The 25,625-nt window shown below is 35.7% G+C and overlaps 1 protein-coding gene across 13 annotated transcripts in view; it reads left to right on the top strand.

Moving 5' to 3' along the window:
- Positions 1-25,625, top strand: part of MCTP1 (multiple C2 domains, transmembrane 1) — a 448,818-nt gene that overhangs the window by 233,840 nt on the left and 189,353 nt on the right. For 7 of the 13 annotated variants that reach the window (XM_014543980.1, XM_014543975.1, XM_005871510.2 and 4 more), the window contains 4 exons: positions 4,797-4,856; positions 9,210-9,287; positions 14,144-14,314; positions 17,176-17,306. In XM_014543980.1, coding sequence (XP_014399466.1) covers positions 4,797-4,856; positions 9,210-9,287; positions 14,144-14,314; positions 17,176-17,306 — 440 coding nt within the window. The remainder of the gene's footprint in view (positions 1-4,796; positions 4,857-9,209; positions 9,288-14,143; positions 14,315-17,175; positions 17,307-25,625) is intronic. The other 6 variants (XM_014543978.1, XM_014543977.1, XM_014543976.1 and 3 more) reach the window with 4 other exon arrangements.

Below are 25,625 nucleotides of genomic sequence, written 5' to 3'. Positions count from 1 at the left end.
GGAGGAAAATAACATAGTATATATAGGGTTTGGTACTATCTGTGGTTTCTAGCATCACCTGGGGGTCTTGGAATTTATCCACCACAGATAAGGGGGCACTACCATAGATTGTGCTTCCTGAGAAACTAAGAGATATGTAACTATACTGTATAGTTTTACATTACTGTTTATTATGTTACTGTTTTGTGCAAATGAATCTCTTTTCTAATTATTTCAACCTTCTCTAAAGGTTCTTGTGTAAGGATTTTTTCCTCTTTTATTTTTGGAAAGAGGATATACATTTTTGGCATTACATTCAAATACAGGTATCTTATTTTTTATACAACTATGCTCAAAGTCAAAGGTGACTTTTTCATACAAGTAGGTCATTTTATTCTTTGGAATCTTGATTTATGGAATGAGGTCTTTCGCTTTTTACATCAGGGCTATGATATGCATCCTATCTTTGAGCACCAAAGGTGAATATAAATCTGAGAATTACAAAATTTCTGACAAAGACTTACATATCATCAGATAATGTCATTATTTATTCTCTCCACTAAGGAGCTCTTTTCATTTCCTTGTATTTTCTTCAGAAGTAACGTTGGAGAGGGGAAAAGCTAAATTGACATTGTTTGTTTGTAATATGCGCATCTCCCCTATACAAGTGAATCAGCTCATGGACTATCTCATTACTTATATATCTGCTTGTCATTTTCTTCGTCTTGCCAATAATGGATTCTTTCCATGGAAATCTTATTATTTGGGCACTCATATAACATGGGGTTGTGTTTGCTGTTGGAAATAAGAGATGAATAGCCAACTTGATGGCAAGGAAATTGTAATTGCTGTTCAGGACTGACATGTATTATTTGGATAAAATGTATTACCACCTAATAACGAGTAGAAAAAGAAGTATACCTAGATTTACCTCTATATAAAATATATGCTATATTTGAATGATATGTTAACTAATAAACAATTATGAATTTCATAACATCTCCTCTCCTAGGGATGGTAACATCCTTTAAAACACTTATTCTGGTTTTCTATTAGCATAATTTCCAGCGTGTATATTTTTAATTCTCCCCAGATTCAGTTATTATAGAAAAACGTTATTTTAAGAAGAAAGGGATCAATGTCTCCCTAAATGCAGGCAACTGGATAATTATCCTGGTCAGAGAGTTTTACTTACGTGACAAATGCATTTGGCAGAGAATGGTAACACTTTGAGTTAGTGCAAAATTTTATTCTTTACAAGAAGCTTATCATTGATAATTTATTCTGAGGTTAAATTATTCAACAAAAAGGTTTCATGAGCTCAGAAGAGAAGATGCATATGTATTTTGTGAATAAATCTTATGGGGTCAAATAAATGGAAAAAATTATGAAATAATTGCCTCTATCAGAGGGTAAGCAGGAATTATTTTGTACTCTATTGTGTGTGTGTATTGTGTATATTAGTATGTGTGTGTTCATGTAGAAGAATGAGTTTATCAGTGGATGTGATAATAATAAACTTATGTGCTTTCAACAAATCACTTTAATTGTATGAGAAATAACCATTGTGATAATATATACACGTGTTGCAATTCATATTCTCAACAAAAGCAGTTTAGAATTGTTTTAAGAAGAGTTCATCCTTTGAATAATATAATATAGACTATGTGATGATGTCTCATTAGCATATCTCCTGTTATTTAATGGCTTATTTTTCAAGTAATATATCTTTTTATAAAGATTTTATTATAATCACTTAGCATAATTTTAATGAACTATAAAACATTTTATTCACTGGTTGAATAAAGCAATTTTTAATAAGACTTTGGCAAGAATATTGTTAATTTAAACTAGAGAATACTTTCAACTCTGTAATTCTGCAGGGCATAGTTAAACCTGACACCTTGGATGACACATTAAAAATGCATCAGTGAAAACTTCTAAGTGCTTTAATTTAAGAAATGGTAGAGAAACAAATTAACACATTTTTAAGTATCTCACACAGTCAGCCATAGTAAAAAAAAAAAAAGTCATTATTTAACAATTATCAGGCCCTTTCTACAAAAACCTCATATACTGATAATAAATAGGTAATATTTTAAACACTGCAAAAAATAGAAACTTCCTTGTTCGTTGACTCTCTCAACTGTGAGTGACCAAAATGGCTTTCCTTTGGTGCCTCATTTCAAAGTATTATGTTTATGTATTTGAAAAAATGAGATGCTTATATGTTTTTGAAGGAAGTATGAAATTCTTTTTAAAATCCTTATTTTGTCACTATTTATGCTCCTAAATTTTTGTTATTTAAAAATGCTATAAAGTCAATCTCATAATGAAGGCTTCTGAGATTCAGATTCTGAAATGCAGCAATGAACAAAGGGCAAATAGCATGAACATTTCTATTATAAAAGACTGTATTTTTACCTCAATTAATTAAACTCCTAAAACTTAAAAAATTCTGATCATTAAACCCCCCAATTCATCAATCTCATTTTGCTCTTTTTATACCAGTCACATAATTAGGTCATTATCCTCTGTGTCAATTTGAGGAAGAATGGAAAGTATGGAGTTGGTGAAGTTTCAATATTAGTCACCTTAGAGCACCTGACACTTAAATGAATTTACAGTAATTATAGATGCTAAGCGGTTGTTTTATTTGTTTCAAATATCTTGAGTCTAGAGCCAAGACTTTCACATCCATTTAAGGCACCTTAACACATTTTACATTAAGATAAAAGTTACTGTTAGTTTCACAGCCTTTGTTATTGATTCTGGGGAAAGTATTTGTGTGAGGAGACTTCAAGCAATAATTTCTTGAATGTGATACTTGAAAAATTTTCTACATGTTGCTAACTATGCTGCTTCATTTTAAAAGAACTGGGAATCAAAGTAAGAAAAGAATTGGCAATAAAAAAGAAAACACGCATCTTTTCTAAAAATCAGAATAAGGTTTTTGAGTTAAACAATAGTATAGTATCAAAAAGACAGCAGCCATTTCACCTAAGGTTTATGCCCCAATGTCCAAATATAAGTATATTCCTTAAGGATTTTTTTCAGAAATTGATGTGACAATGTGCTCAGTGTGACAAATGAGAACCATACTTGTAAATGTAAATGAATTATAACTCTGTAGCGATAGTAAAACAGTCTTAAACTCAAGATTTTTTCCCTATGACTTCTGACATTAATCATGCTACCTCACCAAACCTTATGCAAGTAGTTTCAAGAAATAGATTTCATATAAAAAGCACAGGTAGATTGTATAGGTGATCTCTGATTTAATTCTACTTTTAAACTTAAATTATTTAAATTGATGCACATCCTAAAGTAGTCTAGTTCATTATTATTTTCTGACTAGAGGCCCAATGCACGAATTTGTGCATCAGTGGGGTCCCTTGGCCTGGCCTGTGGGATCGGGCCAAAACCAGCTCTCTGACATCCCCCGAGGGGTCCCGTATTGCGAGAGGGTGCAGGCCAGGCCGAGGGACCCCACCAGTGCATCATCAGGGCTGGGGAGGGACCACGGGAGGGCTCCAGGGCATATCTGGCCTGTCTCGCTCAGTCCCGATCAAGCTAACCTACCGGTCGGAGCATCTGCCCCTGGTGGTCAGTGCACATCATAGCAACTGATCGACTGGTTGACTGTCTGCCCTTTGGTGGTCAGTGCATGTCATAGCAAGTGGTTGGGCAGCCTTAGCATGTCATTAGCATATTATGCTTTGATTGGTTGAATGGCCGACTAGATGACCGGACACTTAGCATATTAGGCTTTTATTATATGAGATATATAAGTTTTGGTATTACATTTGGAAGGAATATATATGCTCACCCAAATGAAACTCCAAGTGATTAATAGTCAACAAATATTTATTGAGCATCTACTATGCATGAGGTATCATTTGAGGGGTTGGACAATCTTAGTTGCTAACACAAAATCATGGAATAATCAAATAAGTTACAAAACTACTTCCTCTTCATCACTATGTCAAAGGTTGATACTTTCCCATAACTATCACAATTTCCCCTTAATTTTACTGTAACCAACATCTAGAAACAGCATTAAAGTTTAAAGGGTGCATATAATTTAAATTTTCTGTTTAAAAGTAAGTAACTATGTTTTTTGATTTTCTAGAGTTGAATTGGTTTCACATTATAAAATCTCAGGATTAAGTAATAAAATACCCAACATGAATGCACTGCTTTGTTTATAACCCAATAACCACCTTTCTCAGCATTCATTTCTTTTTAAATTTATTTTTGGAAAGCTCAAGTTAACTAGGTCATTTATATTATATATACATATATAATAAAACTAGGAAGATTTAGTAAAAAATTAAACCAAATTTGACTAGGTGTGTGCTTATAAGTAAGATTTCTGCTATTATTCTTTAAAAACACTCTGAAGGTCTATAGTGTTGTTTTGTTAACAGGAACAGATATTATCTGGCTTATTTCAAATTCTTAAAATATGTTTAAATAGTTCTTTTTAAAATAAAATGTTAGACTTTCAGGTACATTAATCAACACTTGAGAACTAAGAGGTAAGTAGACTTTTTAAAAAAATTACAGAAATAATCCTCTCTATACTTAACTACTATTGATATCAGACATGAATAAGAAAAGCTTTAATTATTTCAAGGAAAGAAAATTTAGTTTGTAAAGACCCAAGGTGTACTTAGAATATATAATTTTGGGTTTTTTGTTTGTCTTTTGTTTTATTTTTAATTTTGGAGCTTTTATTTGTTTTGATTTTGTTGGGCTAATAAAGTATTCTCAAAAGCACCTCAAAATTTAGCTAAATATTTGTTTATTTTTAGGAACTCTCAAACAATGAAGTGGTTGGATCTTATTTCTCTGTGAAGTCTTTCTTTTGGAGGGTAATGTCTAAATCTTTTTATTAAAAATCTTGATTTTTGGTTCTAAATAGTAATTTTAAAAGTTAAATATGAACTAAGAAATTTACTTTTTAAAATAGGCTCTCAAATGTATTCATTTGCCTTCTTTATTAACTTTGATTTTAAGTCATTCATATGACTGATTTATTTCTTCATTTGTAAAATCCAAGAACTTCATATACTTAATATATTGCTTGAAGTCACTTCCTTGTGGGGCCAAGTTTATCCCAAATTTTTAACAGCTTAGAGGCCCCCAGACCTTGCAGGAACATGATGGTGAGGTCTAAAGGGTCCATTGAGTGTCTTAACCCTTCTTTTAAAATCTGTTTCATCTGTTTGAGAAAATTTTCTTCTATTACAGTAATTTTATACTATATAGATACTAGATAATTGGTGTTCTTTCTTTGAAAAATCTTATAAATTAAAAAACAGCAACTCTGCTTTTGATTTAAATAAAAAAAAATAAAAATTCCACAGAGAATTTGTTTTAAATGCCATTGCAATTTAACATTATTTACTCTTTCATGACTTAAACATAATGAACGCTCATCCTTTATTTCCTCTACTATAATTCTGCATTGTGCACAGTATGATTTATTACTAACGCACTTATGATTTTGCTTGCAAGAGTTTTTCTCTTTGAAAATTCACGCTTGGTACATGACTCTCTTAGCAATTGATATTGCAATGAAAATGCTACACTGGTAGGTCTTTGCCATTTTCTTTTTTTGGCTCTTTAACTGCTCATGACTGAGAACTACCTTTCTCTTTTAGAGTATTAAGATTTGTTGTAGTGTCTCTTAAGATGATTGGCAGGTACTAGATTAAGTCATGCACTGACTTGACCAGTGAGCAAGAATAAGCCACATCTATTTATTATCTGTACCTTCCACACACAGTTTTCTTTAGAAACTTTTATTGTTGTGAGCTTATTTTAATTATTACAGCCTCTTCATTTCCTTTCAGTCTACTGCTGGCTGCCTTCACTGATATAATTCTGTATCTTTGCTAAAATAATAATAATTCCTTTTATATGTCCATGAACAGAGTAACTGCTTTTGAATTGTCCCGTTATCCTAAATAGAAAATGGATTTTTTCAAACATTTGTCTTTGTTTTCTTAAGACCCACAAATATGGTGAATTCATATGGCATACTCCTTTGCCAAGAGAGCAGAATTCAGGGGTGTTCTGCATTGAGTTTGTTCTTCATGCATCAAATGTGCAGACTGATTATTATGAATGAAGTCTTGTCATCAGGGCCAACTCCATAACTGATACTTTTTAAGATTTCCCTTTCAACATCTTCTTTCCATTTTGCTACTTCCAAATGAGTCTTCCAGTTATCAGTACTTCCCATTTGGCTGCATTCATCCTTAAGTATTCTTTATTAACCTTTCTCAATCCTTGAACTATCTTATTTTAGAATAAGAAATATGCATATTTAGAAGGTAACTTTTTTTTTGTATTTTAGGTATAGTGATCTAATGTCCTTTTTTTCTGAAAATAAGTGACAAATTGAATCATAAAGGCTGAACCGCTAGGAGTCATTTATTTTATCAATGAGGAAACTAAGGCCCAGAGAAGTGAGTCCATTGCCCTGAAGTACCTAGATGATATGATCAGGACCAATGTTTTTCTCTCTGAATGTCATAGAAATTAATGTTCTGGTGAAGATTTAAAGCAGCAGAGTTCCTTTGGGGGTCAATGGTGAATAGATATATGATGTATAAATTGAGTTGCCTCTTGGTTTGTCTTTATTGACACCCTTTCAAATTCTTCTTGCATTATATAAACCTTCTCCATGCTTCTTAAGCCCCCAATGGATGGATGTGTTTGAGGGCTATGATGTAGCTAATGTTTGAGGTCCCATTTTACCAAATCAGTGACCAAGTCTCCGTAAGTCAAACCTAGAATTTATTGTTTCACACCATATTATTGGTGAAAACTGATAGATTACTTTTGCAAACCAACAACATTATAACATATATGATGATTTTTATTAGTGTATATTTGGGGCAAATGTAATAAAAGATTTAGAACTTTTGTTTGGCCACAATTAAGTTTAGGGAGGGTAGTTAAAACATCTGAAGTAAACATAAATACCTTCCTGACACTGTAAATTGTATCAAGAAGCAATAGAAATAGGAAAGAAACTTTAAGGATAAAAACCAGGAGAATTTCTCTAAGGATTATAGTGTCAGTGAATCATCTTCTAAGAATAAAAGGGATTGAAGCTCTATTATTAGATGAGATGCTTCAAACTAGGCTGCACAAAGCACTGGGAGGGATTTCTGTAAAGGCAATCGTGCTTTGAGAGGGTGGATGGCTGTAGAGCAAATCTACTTGTTGAACTTCATCATCCAGGTGCAATTCACAGGAATAAACTCAGCAGGAAAAGGAAACGATAGAACATGCCTGTGCCTTGGTATTGAGCTAATAATTGCTCCACGCTCCAGGCTTTGCAGCACAAAACAGTCATTCTAGGCTGTCATTATCTTTTCTTTGTAGCGTCTCAGCGAATCATTTAATTAAATAAAAGCATGTGCACCCTCTGTGCTAAAAATAGAGGAAAGGACTGACTCCACACACAGCTACTGTAAAGGCACAAGCAACGTCTTTCATTCCAGATTCACAGTGTCTGGGTCTCGTTTGGAAGGATTAGGTTGTGTGCAGGTAATAAAATCCAGAATAACAAAAGCCAAAGATTATTACCACATTTCTGGAGATTAGTATAGCTGAGTGTTCCTATAGCCACATGTTAAGTCTAAATAGATTTTTTTTGGTTTGATCTGTTTTTTTATCAGGATCTAGAATAATAGGATATCTCCTGATACCAGTGATTCAGTTTTTCAACAAATGGTATTAATAAACTTTATTAACTAGAATTGGAATATATGTGTTCTCAACTTATATGCAAGATTCTACAACTTCACCACCTTATTAGTAGACATTGGGATATAATTTCTTATGGAATACAGTTAATACTCAAATGCTTTACTAAACATTATATGCTACAGTTATTACCACCTGCTGACTTCTACTTCTTCTAAGTCCCTGATTAGCCTTTCTCAATAATTAATACCCAAGAATGTATTTCCTTTAAATGTAAGTCAAAATATTTCAACAGATCCTGTACAAATTAGTTTCTTTCTTTTGTATCATGAACTTAGGCTCTGTCTAAAAAATAAGATATCATGGGAAAAAAGAATCAATTAAGTATCAGCAACCACAGATTTAAATTTCAGCTTTGCCAATCTGTAGCCATTTGGCTTTGAGTCGGGTATCTTCTCTGTGCCTCAGTGTTTTTGTTTTTGTTTTGTTTTTTACCTTAAAAATACTTGTCATGGAAAACACTGGAGCATGAAAACTCCAGCACATAATAGCTGCTCAGTACAAGTTTATTTCTTTCTGTGTGATCTAATCTATCTTTCAGACTGGCCTAATCTAACCCTTTTCTTTTGATGTTGTTAAACCTGATAGCTCTCATCTCATCATACTGTTGTTTGGAAACGTCTAGCTGTTCTAGAAGTCATTTAATACAAACTTTTAACTCACTATTTCTTGATGTTCAGCTGTATCTTAATCCATCTCTTGCTGCTCTTGGTTATAGCAGTGAAGGGACATTTGGGTTGTTCTTTTAGTAACAAAGGCAAGTATTATGTGGAGCAACATTTCTATTACTTTAGAGATATCTCTTTAATCATTACAAAATATTAGCATATGGGAACAGTTAACATTGTCATAGCTTTTTTCTGTTCATGTAACAATTATTCTTCTAGAGCTTTATCACTTTATTAAAAATATATACACACACATATAAGTGTATATGTGTGTTACAAGTATATAAGTATATATGTGTGTATATATAGTACATATATTATGTTTTTCCCCCATCATCATTTATCCTCCTTCCTCCTCCACCTTATCACTTTTTTGACATTGGAAACAGTCTCCAAAACTTTTTGAAGTGGCAGACTTGGGAAAATGATTCTTTCTATGATTTATTTTGCTGTTTCTTTTTCTGCTACACCTATTAACGAACACCAGAAACCACCCAAGCGGGATGCATCACCATATAATCTCTGCCCTTTATGTTCTCGACCACTGCAGCATTTTGCTACTAAAGAAAATAGTGGCTGGAAACTATATCATTGCATTGGCATTTATCTTCATTTTGCCAGAAGACATTTTCTGACAGTGATTTAAGAAGCAAATAAATATATTTTTTTTCAAATAATGTTTTTTGAAGAGTAATGCTAACCTCTGATTGAGGCGAGGTGTTGCTAGGGGCTCCAAGCTTTCCCGTACAGCTCTGATCGTTCATTTCCATCCAGACGTGCGACAGGCCTGCGTTCCCTGTCCTGGGCTTCTGCAGAGCAGAGCTTCAGAGTGCTTATTACCAAAACGCACAAGTAAGTTCCACCATTCCGTTTATTTATTTATTTTCTGAGTTTGCATGAGCTGTGAATTCTCATGCCCAGCTTACTATTCTGAAAACCCACTCCCTATCCTCACCTCTTCTATGCATATAATTAGGAATTGAAATCGTGTATTTCTTTTTAAGGAATAATATACATAAACTAATATTCTCTTTAAAATGCCAACTCACTAATTCTAAAATCCTACTAAAGGTAAATATCATTGATTCAGACTTTGAAATGTATTTTGTTGCCTGGCATCCTGATGTCCTTTATGAAGTCTGAACTGGGATGAGTATTCCCTTTGAGAGAGGACGTCTCACTTCTGTGTGTGGGAGTCACGTGGGTTACATGTTGGAAATACACATGTGACTCTGCTCCACAGAAACTGATTCTCATCCAGGAGGATCAGACCCTCTGATTTCAACAAATTGCCCACTAAAACTTGGGGACCACTGCCTTAAAAATCTAAAGATTATTTCTTCCTTTTGCAGAGCTGGTTCTTTGCTTTGAAGCTAGGTTGGTCTTCCGTTTTATTTTTTCTCCTCTTTTCTTTCCCTCCTCAAATAGAATTCTATTTCAACAAGGGCATAGTTGAAAACAGTATCTTAAGTAACTACTAGTAAGTACCAGCTGTAATATGTTAATTTTATTGAGGGACATGTATTTGTTTAACGCTCCTTGCCCTTTAGCTGCTCAATAAGTAATTTTCAGTTGACTGGTCAGTATTTCAATTAATATGTATTATATTGATGTATTTTATGAGAGAAAAAACATTAAGGAAGGAAGGAAATACTAAACAAACTTCACCTAGTTTTTCAGTGGGTCCCTCCACCTGTCTAGATCAATATGCTTTCCTAACCAGTAAATTTAGAAGCAGGACTAAAGAAGGTCTTTAATTAGCATGCATCATATCCATGCCAGTGAGTGGATAATTTTATAATCATAGTGATTAATTATAGTTATGAGAACAGAGGAGAAGGCCAGTGTGCATACACTTTAGAACTTCTAACACAGCAGTTCTCACACTGAACATGGGTCAGAACCTCCTGAGTGAGGCAGGTGCAGCCAGAATGTGGGCCCCACCCCCAGAGCTTTGGATTCAGTTGGTCTGAGATGGGACTAAAGAATCTGAATTTCTAACAAGTTTCCAAGTGACACCGATGCCATTGGTCAATGGACTACTCTTGGAGAACTGCTATACAGGGGAAGGAACCTGAACAGAGCAGCAAGTAGACTCAGAGGTACCTTGGAGACCAAGTGGTTCTCAAAGGTTTTTCTTTCTTTAGTTTTGGAATTCCACTTGTCCCCACCCATTTGATGAGCTCTCCAAAACTTCAACTAAAAAATATAAGTAAAAGTAATAAATTGATATCTTAAGCAGGTTAAATCTTTGTTTATGGAATATATTTTTTTTTCTATGCAGGCCCCTCAACACATACACACACCCTCCCCAACCACCATTACCCCTAACACACACAGAATTGCTCTCTTAGTACACTTGGGGCCATGGAGTACAGTCTGGAAAACCATAGATAAGAAAGCATGCCAAGTTACATAGTCAGAAATTGCTAGAAAGATGCATGTGTATATGTATTTTAAGCACTTACCTTTTTTACTGTTGGTAGTCTAACTTTATCTCTTCCCCCATACCTTATAATTTTATTTCAAGTTCTTCCACTTAGACTAACTACTTATCTGTTTCATGTCTATGCAGTTAATCAAATCATAGCTACATTAATGGAGTTTCTTTTTAAAAGAGTACCATTTAAACAAAGAAAGTTGAAGAAGGAAAAATCACTTTTAAAAATATCTGATTAGTGTGTCTTTGGAGCCCCACCCCTATTTGCCCTTTAAACCTTTCACAGAGATCAAGTTAATCTCTGCATTCAGTAACCCTGTTTTTGTATAGAAATATTCTCTCTACCCCTCCCTCTTAGCTCCCCAAGTCGTTTTGGAAATGTTCTTCCAGGTTATAGAAAAGCATTTTGTAACAATGAATGAGAGTAGGTAAAGCCTTCATTAAGTTCATCTTATTTCTGTGAAAACATGAAGAATCCCATGGAAAGTATTCTTTGTCCTTCCACTCCATGTCAAGTTCTTGTTCTCATGTGAAAAATGGGAGGAGGAGCATGCGAATAAGGGTTTCAGACATGGTACCATTCAAGAACCTAACTTAGCCTTGCTGACTGCAGATGCTGTGTAACCTACTGTTATTTTACTGAGTGTTATGTATGGCTTCTGCTTCTAGAGTGCATAGAAAATGTCATTAAATATATTCATCAGCTGGAATATTGTAAGTATGAATACATGTGCTTATATAATAATGCTGTAGAAGGTGATTTCATGTATCAGCCATGTAGGAAAATCTAGCCTGGAATTTCAAATATATTCAGCTCATTAAACTGGGGGGTGACCTTTTAGCAACCTTATACTTAAATGATTACTTTTAAACCAGGAGAGAGTCTCTGCCCTAAAGACAAATATTGGGAGAGGCTCAGGAATAAAGGTCAGAAATGCTGGGTTCTAGTCACATATCCTCTATTTATTAGCCAAACCACTTATTTCTGGGAAAGAATGAAGCATCCCATGGAAAGCATTATTTGTCCTTTCCACCCCATAAGTCAACTTCTTGTGCATCTAATTCCTCACCAGTAAATTGGGAATAGCAGTCCTTGCCTTCCTGCTTCATAGGATTTTAGTGGAAACTACAGGACACAATGTACACATATGCACTTTTAAATTCTAAAGCTTTCTATAAATGGGTATTTATTAATTCCTTGGTCTTCGCTAAGATAATTATTTCTTCTTGCTTGCTAAAAAATGCGTTTTCTTCTTTCCTTCTTTGTCATTCTTATTTTTTAAGAAAAGTTTCAGACTCAAAGTTTAGAATCCTATCTTTAAAGTCCACTGTCAGAGGCGGTCTCAACTGTAGTGGAAGGGGAAGGGTGAATAGACAGACAGATGCTGAAATCTATTGCTGCATTATATAATGACTAGAGGCCCAGTGCACAAAATTTGTGCATGGGTAGGGTCCCTAGGTCTGGCTGGCGATCAGGGCCAATTGGGGCCTTCCTGCTGCTGGCCAGGGCTTCCTTTGCTCTGCGCCACCCCCTGGTGGTCAGCACACGTCATAGCAAGCGATCGAACTCCTGGTCTCTTGGTCAAACTCCTGAGGGGACACTTTGCATATTAGCCTTTTATATATATAGATAATGAGTATGAAATCTTAGAACAAAAAAAAAACAAAAACCCTGAAGATCGCTTGGTGCAATTAATTCTAAACAATTATATTAATCTGAGAAATCCTTGATTCAAAGACAATCCAATGTGTAAAACAGATGGGAGCAGTGGGGCTCTAGGTGAAATGGGCATGGAGTCCTGTGGAAGTTACAGGTGCCCCATGAACCTGCGTTGCACTTCAGAACGCAGTGGAACACTGCTCTTGGATCTCACAGAGGTGAGGAATATGGAGGCCAAGGTCCATGTTGCTATCAATAAGGCGGAACCATGAAGCAATGTTGTTCAAAATTTGCTGATCACCAAGGTAGGGAAGTATATAATGTGCTTTAGAAAGCTCTCCACTGAAATGTTCAAATATTAAAAGTATTATCTTTTAAAGAATGTAGTTTTCATTTTCCTAATAAAAGCCCCTGAAATGCATGACTTTTGATGATGACAGATAAAAATGTCTGGCATTACTATGATGTAGAATAAAAATAGGAATTCAAAGTGGAAGGGGGAGTTATACAAAATAGGCTATAACATTATAATGTTACATAGAAGGAATTAGGACAAAAAATGGAGCTAATTCATAATTTAGAAGTGGAATAATATGAAGTTGAGAGAAAAATTGAATTTTTTCATGAAATGACAATGAGTGAAGAAAACATACTTGACAATATGAAAAAAATAGCAGTCTCTGTGTTTCTGAATCCAGATTGTAAAGATTTTAACATATAGCCACTTTTTCTGGCTTGTTTTATGAGCTATTTAATTCAAAGAGAACATATAGTCATCTTTAGTAGACTTGTTAATTTTCATAATTTCAGCTTTGGTTCACTGACTTGAATATTGTGACTCAGAATTGAGGATAATAAAAAACATTAAAGAAAATATTTAAATACTAGAATGAGAAATAAACATACCATACCTGCCAATATAAGTCACATATGTAATTTTTAAAACTTGTATTGCAAGTTTCAAACATAGGCAAGACATTTTGTGTGGACATATTGATCTTGTCTTTTATGGTACCTTAAATACTTCTTTAGTGAGCTGAAACTCTTAATATGGCAATAAAGACTTTTAAAAGTGACTGGAACTTACAACTAACCTTACAACTTAAAACAACCCGTAAAATCCATTTGTAACATGAAAAAAAGATATTAAAAATCCATAAATAATTGAAAATTAATATCACAGTGTGGAGGATATTATATTTCATATTTATATTTATTTTATGCTAATCTTGACACAGGCATATTTGATACATGTAAATGTTCTCTGGTATTTTTGAAGTACCTACAGCTTGTAATATAAGGAGCTGAAAAATTAGACTTTATTTTGAGCACTCACCATTTTTACATAACCTTAATTTTATCATGAGATGATAATATATTATTAATAATTGCATAATTAATAAATAATCCATAAATAATTTTTATTTAAAATTTATAACTGCCTCATTTTTATTTTTGAAAAATTGTTACAACATTGGAAATGGTAATGCCAAATGAGGTGTTCTGGTATAAAACACTATAAGCTAACTCTCTTTGGAAACGGTAATGCCAAATGAGATACTTTGGTTTAAAACACAATAAGCTAACTCTCTTTTCTTTTGCCAAAAGTTTCAGACCCAAAGTTTACGTCTGTCAGATGTACACAGAAAATCACATCTTTGGCGAGGAATAGTCAGTATCACGTTGATTGAGGGGCGAGACCTCAAGGCCATGGATTCCAATGGGTTGAGTGACCCCTACGTGAAGTTCCGGCTTGGGCATCAGAAGTATAAGAGCAAGGTGACATGTCTCTTTGTGTTCCTGGCGATATTTGGAAAGCAGTGGTTAGTTAATAGCTATGCTTTGGAAGATGAAAAACTTTTAAAAAATGCTTTACAGGACTTCTTTGAACATCATGTCAGCAAACAAGACAAGTAATTGTATTGCATCTCTTACTTTATGTGCTGTGGGACCTTGGGTAAACTACTTAACTTCACTCTGTCTGAATTTCTTCATTTATAACACAGGAATAAACGTAGGAACTATCTTTCAGAAAAAGAAGGCTGCAACAAACCTAAGTCAATGCCTGGCACATACAGTGTTCAGAGAGTATTGGCTGCTCTTATTATTGCAACAAGTACTAGTATCAGTGCTACAAATGCATCATTTTACGTGCCATAACAATCTGTGCAGATTACTCTGAGTCATTTTATTCAAACTGATTTTCACCAGTGCAAATTGAAAGTTGTTTTAAAATTTATTTAGAGAACAAAGAGTCAAAATTCCCTCTGTGGCTACTAGCAGTGAGAAATGGCCATCACTTTGCCTCTTCATGCCCTAATTTCCCCATCTGTAAACATGAGAATTAAAATAGTGCCTACTTAATAAAGTTATTGTGAAGAATGAATGAATATGTTACACATGTAAAGGGCTTGGAGCACTGCCTTACCCATAATAAATAATAAGTGGAAGTAGCAGAAGGAAGAGGAAGAATAGCGTCAGTAGTAATAAGTATATTGTGTAATACTAATTATATTAGTAGTCCAGTGGGGCCTTGACTTACGAGTTTAATTCGTTCCGTGACGGAGCTCGTAACTCAAATTACTCGTATGTCAAATCAAGAAGTGAACGAGTGAGACACGTGATGCTGGGCTGATGTTGTGGCATTCACTGTGACGTTCGCTGCGTCAACTAGCGGTGGGGTATCTGAAGCTGGCTCATAACCCGAATTTTAGCTCACAACTCAAAGCAAAAAATCGGCCGAGAGACGGCTGTATCTCGAAAAACTCGTTAGTCGGGACACTCGTAAGTCAAGCCCCCACTGTAATAATATATTAAATAACCATATTGTTATATTAATGAGAGGAGTAATAATAATTAGCAAAGTCATAGTTATGTTTGGGGCACATGTCTTATCTGGGTTGTATTCAATTTCAACCTCTTTAATGACCAGCTTCATAGACATCAGCCTCATAGACAGCTTGGGACAATTGATCACATCCATCTCGTATTAAAAATCGCATTCTACCTCCATGGGAATATCTTGGCCTTGACATCACTGTTTTCAGGAAGTTTTGAAAGACAGCCTACCTCGGTTCCTTCTGGCCCAGGAAGCTTCATCAGTAGTTAGATATCACAGAGCTTACTTGTCTGAGGTAGTGAAAACCGCTAGCGCGCTGATCAGTTACCTTACTGAGTGCCCCCATGGAAGGGGAGGGCGTCGTTTCTGACCTGAAGGAAACCAGATAGGAAGGACAATCCTAAAAAAGAAAACTGAAAGTTTAGGCACTTTATGGCCAAATAAGTAAGATAGACCACTCCCCAAAATATCATAGGCATTCATCCGAGCCCAGTTAGGAGTCACTTGAATTATCATAGCTTCCACCCAGTGCCATCTTCTTTTCTGCTATGGGCTTAATCACATGTTTTAAAGAAACTACTGATTCCAAAAATAGGTACCTATGGCCACATCTGTCTTGTCCTTTATCAATTAACATCATTTCCATGTTCTGGTAGGCTTCAAACATTACTTATTTTTATAGTTCTGCTCTTTAAGTATGAAATATGAAACCAGGCTATGGACACGTGTCGCTCTTTGCTCTTTCTTCCCACGATCTATTGCTGGTTAATTTCAGATGATGAACTTTAAAAATTGTGATTCATTTGCATTACCTTTGCACATAACATACTTCATTGCTTTCAGAGTCTTCACATCAGAAGATCTGTCTCCCATACATTAAAAAGAAAAAAAGCCACCACATGCCCTCCTGCTAAAATGAAAGAACGGGGAAACAAATGTGAATGTTGTTTAACCCAATGGGGAATGGAATTTTACATCAGTATGGGTCACTTGATTCATTGATTCCACCCAGTGTCTTATCTGAATACTGGAAGTTACAAAATTGCACTTCAGATAAGATATCTTTCTTGTATGTGCAACATGGAGATTATATACACACATATTCATATTAACTCACAAACATTTCTGGCATATTGTTTTGGGGAAAGAGATCTGAAGCTCTAATCAAAGACTTGAGCTAGAGTCTAGATAACTAAAACATCATGACCCAGGATGGGTCACTTCGTCTCCAGGTCTCGGTTTTTCCATATATAAAATGGAGATGATACATCAATGCTCTAATTCTAAGATATAAGTTACCTGGCCACCCCAAAGCTACTTGTTTTTCCTCCTCTTCCCATAGAACTTTATTTTTTTATGTATTCAGCTCAAGAATCCCCAGGTGTAGGGGAGTAAGAAAATAAAAGAAACCCTGGGAATCGTCATCTTTCTTTATTACCAGTTATATCTGTGTGTATTAGCTGGTTATGTAAAATGAATGCTAGTGTCGGAGTGAGCTATTTCACTTATAGACTATGTTTTTGCCTTTTCTATGTAATACATATCTCTCAACTGTTATTCATGATGATGAGGAGGTGACTTTGGTTTTCAAGACACATCCTTCAGGGTCCTTTTAGACAATATGCCATAAAGATGCTAGTGATCTTTAATGACTCATTTTCAGTATTTCTGGAAGCTTTTGTTCAAATCTCACACTCACATGCTTTTCTAGACAGTACCTAAATTTTGATTTAATGTCTCAAGTTACATTGTATTAAAGACTGATATGGGTGAAACAATAATGACTGTTTTGGTTTTGCAGATTATGCCCAAAACTTTGAATCCTCAGTGGAGAGAACAATTTGATTTTCATCTCTATGAAGAAAGAGGTGGAATTATCGATATCACTGCATGGGACAAAGATGCTGGGAAAAGAGATGATTTTATTGGCAGGTTTGTGCAATTTGATATTTTTGGTTCACCCTAAGGGGGGAGAATTTTGTTAAAATAACATTTGCTTTAATTCTGGTTATTGTAAATGATCCTGACCATTTTGAAAGAAGGGATCTTATCATAGTAAGGCTGTGCTTGGGTGAACTGAAAACTAGGTTTGAAAACTGACCAGTAGGTGGCAGTTTTGACCAGTTGATGGACAGGCGATCCAAATTTGATATCCAGAAATTTTCTCCAGATGTCAGAAACATTGTGCGTAAAAGTTATGGGAGTTGAGAAAGAGGAATCTGACTTGATATAAGATACTTAAAGGAACAAAGATCATATTCATAGTCTGTAAAATGATCTGAGATTATATTACTTTTCATAAAGCATATTGTGACCATAAAATGCATTGTTTCCTAAAAGTCCCTGCAAGGCAAAGAGTCTTTATAATCTCCTGTGAGTTCATAAATTGGTAGAGTTCCCAAGTTTTAGTGAAGGAAGCATTAAGTGGGGCAGATCCATGTTAATCTGATAACGCAGTGAAGAAAGGACTATTCTGAGGCTTACATGACATTTCTGCACAAAGACAGAGTCACTTTGAATGCCTGCTTTGTTACATGAATTGTTTTCTCACCTTCAAAGCATATTTTTATATTTCTTGATAGTTTTATATGTGTCTTTATAGCAAAACACTGAAACCTGCCAATACTGAAATAAAGGATGCTGTACAGAAGATTGTTAGTTCAGGAAATTCTTTCCTCATTGTAGTTCACATGATTCCAAGTCTGTAAACATACAGCCTGAAGAACTGCATGCATACTAATAAACAGAATTTTTTGCTAGAAAAGTAAAAACAGGATCCAAACCAACATATTTCTTTCTTTCTATCTATCTATCTATCTATCTATCTATCTATCTATCTATCTATCTAATGTTATTCTGATCTATATTGTTTCCTTCACAGGATTTTAAAGTGAGAGGTCAAAGATTAGCTTTCGTTAACCTTTAATATTTAGCTTATACGATGAAATGAGAAAAACACCACTGTAACCAAATAGTATGTTACATTTCAATCCTTTTAAAAGGGCAGGCCTTTGTTGCATTTTTTTTTCCTCTAGTGAAACACGATTCTCAGATTTTTCTTGAAGTTTATCTTGTTCTCTAGATAACTACCAGTTTAAGTAGCAGTATACAGTTGTTAATATTAAATACATATTATTATAATTATGTGTCTATATTTGTCTCCCTCAATATACTGTGAGCTTTTTCAAGTAGATATTATCTAGATTTTCCTTGAATAATTAATTTATTTTCATTATTTGTAACAACCTTAGCTATATTTAGTGACCAAAAGATAATTGGAGTCCAGTGGGCGTGGCTCAGTTGTTGAGCATTGACCTGTGAACCAGGAAGTCACGGTTCAATTCCCAGTCAGGGCACATGCCCAGGTTGTGGGCTGATCCCCAGTGTGGGGCATGCAGGAGGCAGCCAATCAATGATTCTCTCACATCATTGATGTTTCTCTCTCCCTCTCCCTTCTTCTCTGAAATCAATGAAGAATATATATTTAAAAAATAAAGATAATTAGAATGAATGTCACATGCAACTTGCTATCTTAATCTTATTACTTTTATTCCACAGAACATTAGTAAAATCATTTAACTCCTCTTCCCGGTAATTCATGATGCTCTTCATGGGCTGGCTCTATGACCCCTCTACCCTGAACTTCTGCTATCCTGTTCCTTGCTCAATTTGAGCTGTGCTAGCCTCGTTGCTATTTCTCAAGCACACTGAACACTCTCTCACCTCAGGACTCTTCCCTCCGTCTGTAAGACTCTTCAGGTGTCCACCTGCCATATTTCTTTACCTCCTTTAGGTCTGTGCACAAATGTCATGTCAGGGAGGCATCCATACCAAATCTATTTAAACTTGAAACCCCTTTTCCTAAATATTCCCTCTCCCCTATCCTGCTTTGTTTTCTCAATTGAAGAATCACCAATTGACATACTGTGCATTTTTTTTATTTATGTTATCTTTTATTTCCCATCACTAGAATGTATGCTCTATGTGGGTTTTGTTCCATGAGGATTTTGAGTGTTTTGTCCAATATGGCATCTTTGATCTGCCTAGAAAAGTATTTGGCACATAATAGGTACTCAGTAAACAGTTGTCAAACTTTAATGTAAATATCTGAAGCTTGATTTAATACTTAAAATTATGGTTCTTCCTTCTCTAAATAAATACTCAATTTGATACCAGATATTAATGAAAAGGCAGTTAGAGCAACATGCCTTAGTGGAAGGTACAATTATACTTTATGCTTCAGTATAATTGAGGAAAGATATTTGAATATAAAAGGGGAGAATTGATGAGTTAAAATGTGAAAGTGCCTGAGTAATCTTTATACTTAAAAAGTACTGAATTATTTTTTGAAGGAAAAAAATGGTAGCCTATACCTTTATCAAGTTATATATATCATAGATGTTATGATATCTAGGCAGTTAATGTCCTCTGGTTGTTAAATTTTATGCAAAAAATAAATTCACCATTTAAATAACAATAATGATGTTTTACAACCTAAAGGGCACTGTTACACCATCAGCTCAACATTAGGCAATAATGAGGGTGGTTCATACAACAATTTTCCAGATGCACAAAGTGAGGCAGCTGGAGGTTTAAAGGTTGCCTAGTTATTTTGAAACTGGATGATCTGAGACTCAAATCCAGGACTTCTGACTCTAAAGCCCATGCTCCGTTCACCTTGGTTTTATATTCAGAATGTTCTGAAGCACTTAAGTGCTCAATAAAATGCCGAGTAGTCAGTAAACCAGCTTGGGTTGTGTACATCATACTGCAAGTTTAAACAGCAAATTCTGCCTGTCACTGAACTACAGATGTCAAATGAAGGTGAAATAATGTTAATCTGCAGGTAATTATTTAACTTTCTGATCACCTGCATTTTGGCAGGCAAGACGGACTGCCACCTTTACGATAATCAGCTAATAAATCCTCACGATTGTTGCACTTTTATGCAGAGCAGTAATCTGAACAAATTGGCTGCTGACAGCTGTGGTAAATTGCCAAGAATGAGTGCTGTCAGAAACAAGTTGTTTTTATGAACATGCAGAATAAGAAATCCCGTGCCAAGCAATTTTATCCAGTTGGAGTTATTTGTGATCCAATATAGCAAGATTTATAGCATTATTTATTAGTGTGCAAAATATTTGTTTATCTGTAAACTGGCATTGATTTGGGGTACACTTATTTTAGGTTGGTGAATTGCTACTGACTTTATTTGTTGCATTGTTATCAGGGCTGGGGCTGCCCATGACAACAAAGATGTAAGCTTGAGTAGAGAGCACTATGTCAACAACATTTTTATTAATGATATAGGGTAAGAAAAACTTCTTCCAAATGGGCAACTTGTGGGTGAAAAACAAATGCTTTAAAATTCTACAACCATAAAACTAAATCTGTACCTGCATACTTCATGCTGAAAGAGAGAAATGTGGGATGTGCAGGTGCACTCACTGGTGTATTCATGTGTAGTGCGGCAAATGAGGAAAACAGCATTTGATTGGATATTAACCAAATTAATGTTTTCTGAAAGTTGAAGGTCAATGCATTTGAACATTAAGCATTCTATAGATTCTGATTTGCAATGTTTCTTATTTGTGATACCAGTGCTACAATAATTCTTTTACTTCCCATGTAAAAAAGAGCAGGAGCAGTCCTGATGCATTATTAATCTGAAAGCACATAGATAGATCATCAGAAAGTTCTATACTGAAGAGAGTTCTTTTACAAAATCATAATATTTCACCATTTTTCTTACTAGGGATTGAGTACAATATTTCATTAGGAAGATAGACAATATTTAAGTAAAGAATGGAATGTGTCATTGATGTTCCTCTTGGTTTTTCAAAAACTCAACCTAAACCAAATATATTAAGATTTTAAGCTATTTGCTTTTGTGGGTTACTATTTTTCCTTCAAGATTTTCTTAGAAAGTTTATACTCACTGCAATATTTCTTATACAATGGGCAAAGTTTCCAAAGTGTATATTAAATAGTTTGTCTTTGAGTCATTGAATGGGAAATTTCACAAGCTTACAGAAGAATGCTCTGATGAAGCAATGCCCCTAAAAGATGATTGAATGGTGACAACCTCTGACAGGAGAAAGGTAACAGCAGCATTAGCATTTTATAGTGCCAGAGATGGCATAAAAACTACATAATTGTGAAACTTGAAACATTTTTAACAGTAACATATTGAATTCTTTATAATGCAAAATTCCAAGGAATTAGGTATTGTATTGATTTCTAAGATTTTATAACATATCATGTATTATTACTTTCACTAATATAAAATACAGGGTGTCCCAAAAATGTATTTACACATTAACATCTGATAGCTCAATTTTGAAATGTATTTTAATAAATACTGCCTTTATGATTATTCACAAAGTATGTGTATACATCTTGGCGGACACCCCATAGTTCCCATATATTAAGAAATATCAAAAAAGCTTCATAGTTTTATTGTTAAATTTGGTCAAAATTATATAAAATATGTCTTTAAAATAACCCCCAAAGAAATTCTATAAAGTCTTGTGTTTTTATTATGAAGGCTTTATGTATTTTAATAAATACTGCCTTTATAATTATTCACAAAGTATGTGTATACATCTTGGGGGACACCCCATAGTTCCCATATATTAAGAAATCTCAAAAAAGCTTCATAGTTCTATTATTAAATTTGGTCAAAATTATATAAAATATGTTTTTAAAAAATAACCCCCACCAAAGAAATTCAATAAAGTCTTGTGTTTTTATTCTGAAGGCTTTGTTTTTAAATGTCTTGCTAATCATGATGGCTTCATAATATCATTAGCTAATACTTCGAGGCACAACATACCCATAGAAGTTCATTGTCAATGAGAGTAGATGAACATTTCTATTGCTAATATTCTTCTGGATAATTTTGACTTGTCTTGGCTGAATTCCAGTTAGACCTGATGGTAGCACCTTTGGTGCGTAAGTCGGAAGGTGGCTGACAGGGAGCTCTGCTGGAAGCGTCAGCTCTGCATATTCTTGTTTATCATTCTGTTCACTTGTGCTTGTTCAGTTAGCACTCTCTTCTATCCACAGTTTACTTACTGGGATCTTTTAAAGCAAGTGGTGTCCATCTTGTGAAGATTAGTTCAGTTACATGTAGATTACATAATCTGTAAATTCACTTGCCAGGGCATATGTGAACTGCAATTTAGTGAAAGCAAGTCAGCAAGTGAAGGGCCACTGTCAACCCCTCCAGGTTATGCAGCTCCTAATTTCCCCTCAAAATACTTGCAGGCCATATGCAACATATCAGATATGTGGGCCACCTGTGTTAATGCATGTGTAAAATATTTATGAAATTTGATTCCTCTCCTATTTTTAAATTACTTAAAAATACAAATAGGTCTAACATTTATGTCCTCTGTTAATGGAGGGGAGCGGTTGCTAGTGGGGATGAATTTCTTGCGATATCCTAAGAAAAAGAATTTTTCTGAGATTCACACCAAAGGATGCGATATAATAGAAAGCTTTAGTTCTGTGGATCAAACCCCTGAATTCCCAAGGTTTAATTTCCATCAGCCCTACCAGGAAGAAGTCCCATGTTGCCTTTAGCAGAGCTAAAAACAGAATTTCCCGTCCTTGTTTGCACAGTCCAATACAGCATCAGGCTAGCTTGATTTGTGTTTGCCCACTGCAGTCCATCAGTCCATTGTATGTGGGATCTGCAAGTTCACATGGCTATGGAGGAAACATGGGCGAATGCAAGGAAGCCAAGAGCGAGCCAAGAACACAAGAGTCATGAGCTGCAAGAGCAACAAGAGAGCAACAAGAAAGAGAATTTCTTTGTTCAGGAGATTATGTATTCCCAACTTTTCATGTGCTTGTAGTGGCCATGCCCATTCTGGCCAATGATCTTTGTTCCCACGTGTGACTGACAGGCAAGTAGCTTCCCTGTGTCGCTCCAACTTTACTGGGCATGTGTCTTCCTTTTGTTGGATCCCTTCTCACAGTGTTTTGCTGGGAATAGGCCAGTGGTTCCCTGGGGAGTGCAAAGTTGCAGCTTCCTGGGGAATCAGCCCAAAGGATATGCCTATAATGTCTGGCTTCCCCCTTTGCTCCTTTCCTATGATTAATAACTAGCTAATTACAACAGTATCACCTGCACCCCAGTGGTCTCACACATGTAATTAGCATCCAGGTTGCACAAGACTATTTCATCTGATAGGAATATCATTGGCCACTAGCTCAGGTATGGCAGATAAAATGGCAGGGGAGGAAAAAGGTGATAGAAACACTGAAATTTCTCTCTCTGAACTCGTAGGGGAATATGTCACCAAATAAATATTCCTTCCATGTGGCTAGATAAATGCATAGAGTTGTTGTTGTTTTTTTAAATGCAAAGAACTTTAAGCTTTCCTATGGGAGACAGGAAATGTAGTTTGATTTCTTGCTATCACTTAATCTCTCTGAGTCTCAATTTCCCCATTTATGATTACAGTAGCTCTGGGATCTTCAGTTTTGACTTTGTTTCAATTCTTCTATTGATTGATTGATTGATAAGTTGGGTTCAGTACAGATAGTAAGTTTTGTAATTTTTCAATATCAAACTAATAAGGCATATGTGATAAAACTACAAACTCTGTGGTAGTTCTGAAAATGGAGATGTGAGAAACGAGAAGGCTTACAAAAAACTGATTCCCGAAACCTAACAAAGACCTGACAACTCAAGTACTTAATAAATAGTGAGTAAATGAATGAGTGAGTGAAATAAGTGTTGGAAAGAAATTTTTCTAGGAAGACAATATAGGAGTGGTAAAGTGAGCGCATTAAATGCCAGTTCCACTCTGCCACTCTGCCCTGGGTAAATTTTAGCCTCTACAATGTCACCTCCTTGTGTGTAAGTACTTTAATACGTACAGAGCATCAACTATGTTCCATGTGCTGTGCTAGGTGCCTACCCTCAAGGTGTCTCAGGATATTGACAGGGAAAGACAACTGCAGGTTATTTAAATGAGAATTAGTAAAAATTAGTGAAGCAAACATAGATAGAGCGGTTGTCTTGTTCAAACACAAAGAAACAGTTGAGCCCTAACATGGATGGTGAAAGAATTACAAGCTGTCTGGAATGGTTTAAGGAGTGAGTTAGCAAGTGACACGCAAGCTGAGGGCAGGCGGTGGAGGGCACCGTTACCTTGCTCAGGATATTTCACAAGAGGTGGGAAGCCAGGGGAGGGACAGGGGAAAGTTTGCATGTTAGATATCTGTAACTAAGGGGACTGAATGGTACCAATGGTTTTTGCCTAGCCCATGTCCCCTAGAAACAGAGCTTGAGGCAATGATTAAGTGCTGATACTTTATTGGGAGGTACAGTCCCAGCCGCAAAGTGAGAGAGAGAAGACGTGAGGCAGGGAAGACTAAGAAGCAATGTAAGGTGATATGTTACTGGGCTGGCCACTGTTTCCTGGGTTTCAGAGACACCACTGATTGCTCAGCAGGGGCACCTACTTGGCCACATGTGGACAGGCAGTATGGAGAATTTCACTTAAAATTGCACCAGAGGATTACTCCTGAGCACAGTTTTTAGATGAATAGGAGATATGCATAACCTCAACTAGCAAAAAGAACCTTGAAGTCATTAATACTCTCTTGTCCAATGTATTTGTATAAATAGACATTTTCTGTATCAGACTGATTAAAGTCAAAATTCTGAAACATTAAATATAGGACAGGACCTGAGACTATTTCTATGAGTACACTCAACATGGAAAATTTAGTTGTAGCAGAAAAGCATAATCCTCCCTATAAATTATAATGCTAATTTAAATGTTATTGGTTTCACAGTTTTAAAAATTTAATTTGTAAATTTTTCTTATTTTATTATCTTACTAGAGGCCCGGTGCATGAATTTTCATGCACCAGAGGAGGCTGACCCTCAGCCCGGCCTGCCCCCTCTCACAGTCCAGAAGCCCTCAGGGGCAGGAGGTGACACCCCTAACATACCTCTGCTGCTGCTGCTGCCAGCAGTGCAAGCCTTGGCCAGCCCTGGTTACCTGAGCCTTGGCTGGCCCTGAGCAGCTGGGCAGCCGCCATCCGAGGCTTGCCTGCTCCTTGGGCTGGCCCTGGGCGACTGGGGGGGTGAGGGGACTGGGGGACTCCAGAGGCAGGCGCGTGGAGCAGCCAGACCCGCCTGGAGGTGGGCCCAGCTGTGCTGTGTGCCTGCCGCCCTGGTGGGGCTGAGGGGACTGGGTGCCACCATCTTGTGGCTGTGGGCACCGC

Source organism: Myotis brandtii, unplaced genomic scaffold (assembly GCF_000412655.1).
Source record: "Myotis brandtii unplaced genomic scaffold, ASM41265v1 scaffold344, whole genome shotgun sequence".
NCBI lineage: Eukaryota > Metazoa > Chordata > Mammalia > Chiroptera > Vespertilionidae > Myotis > Myotis brandtii.
Note: the sequence above shows the minus strand (reverse complement) of the source record. Positions and strands in the feature narration are given on the sequence as shown.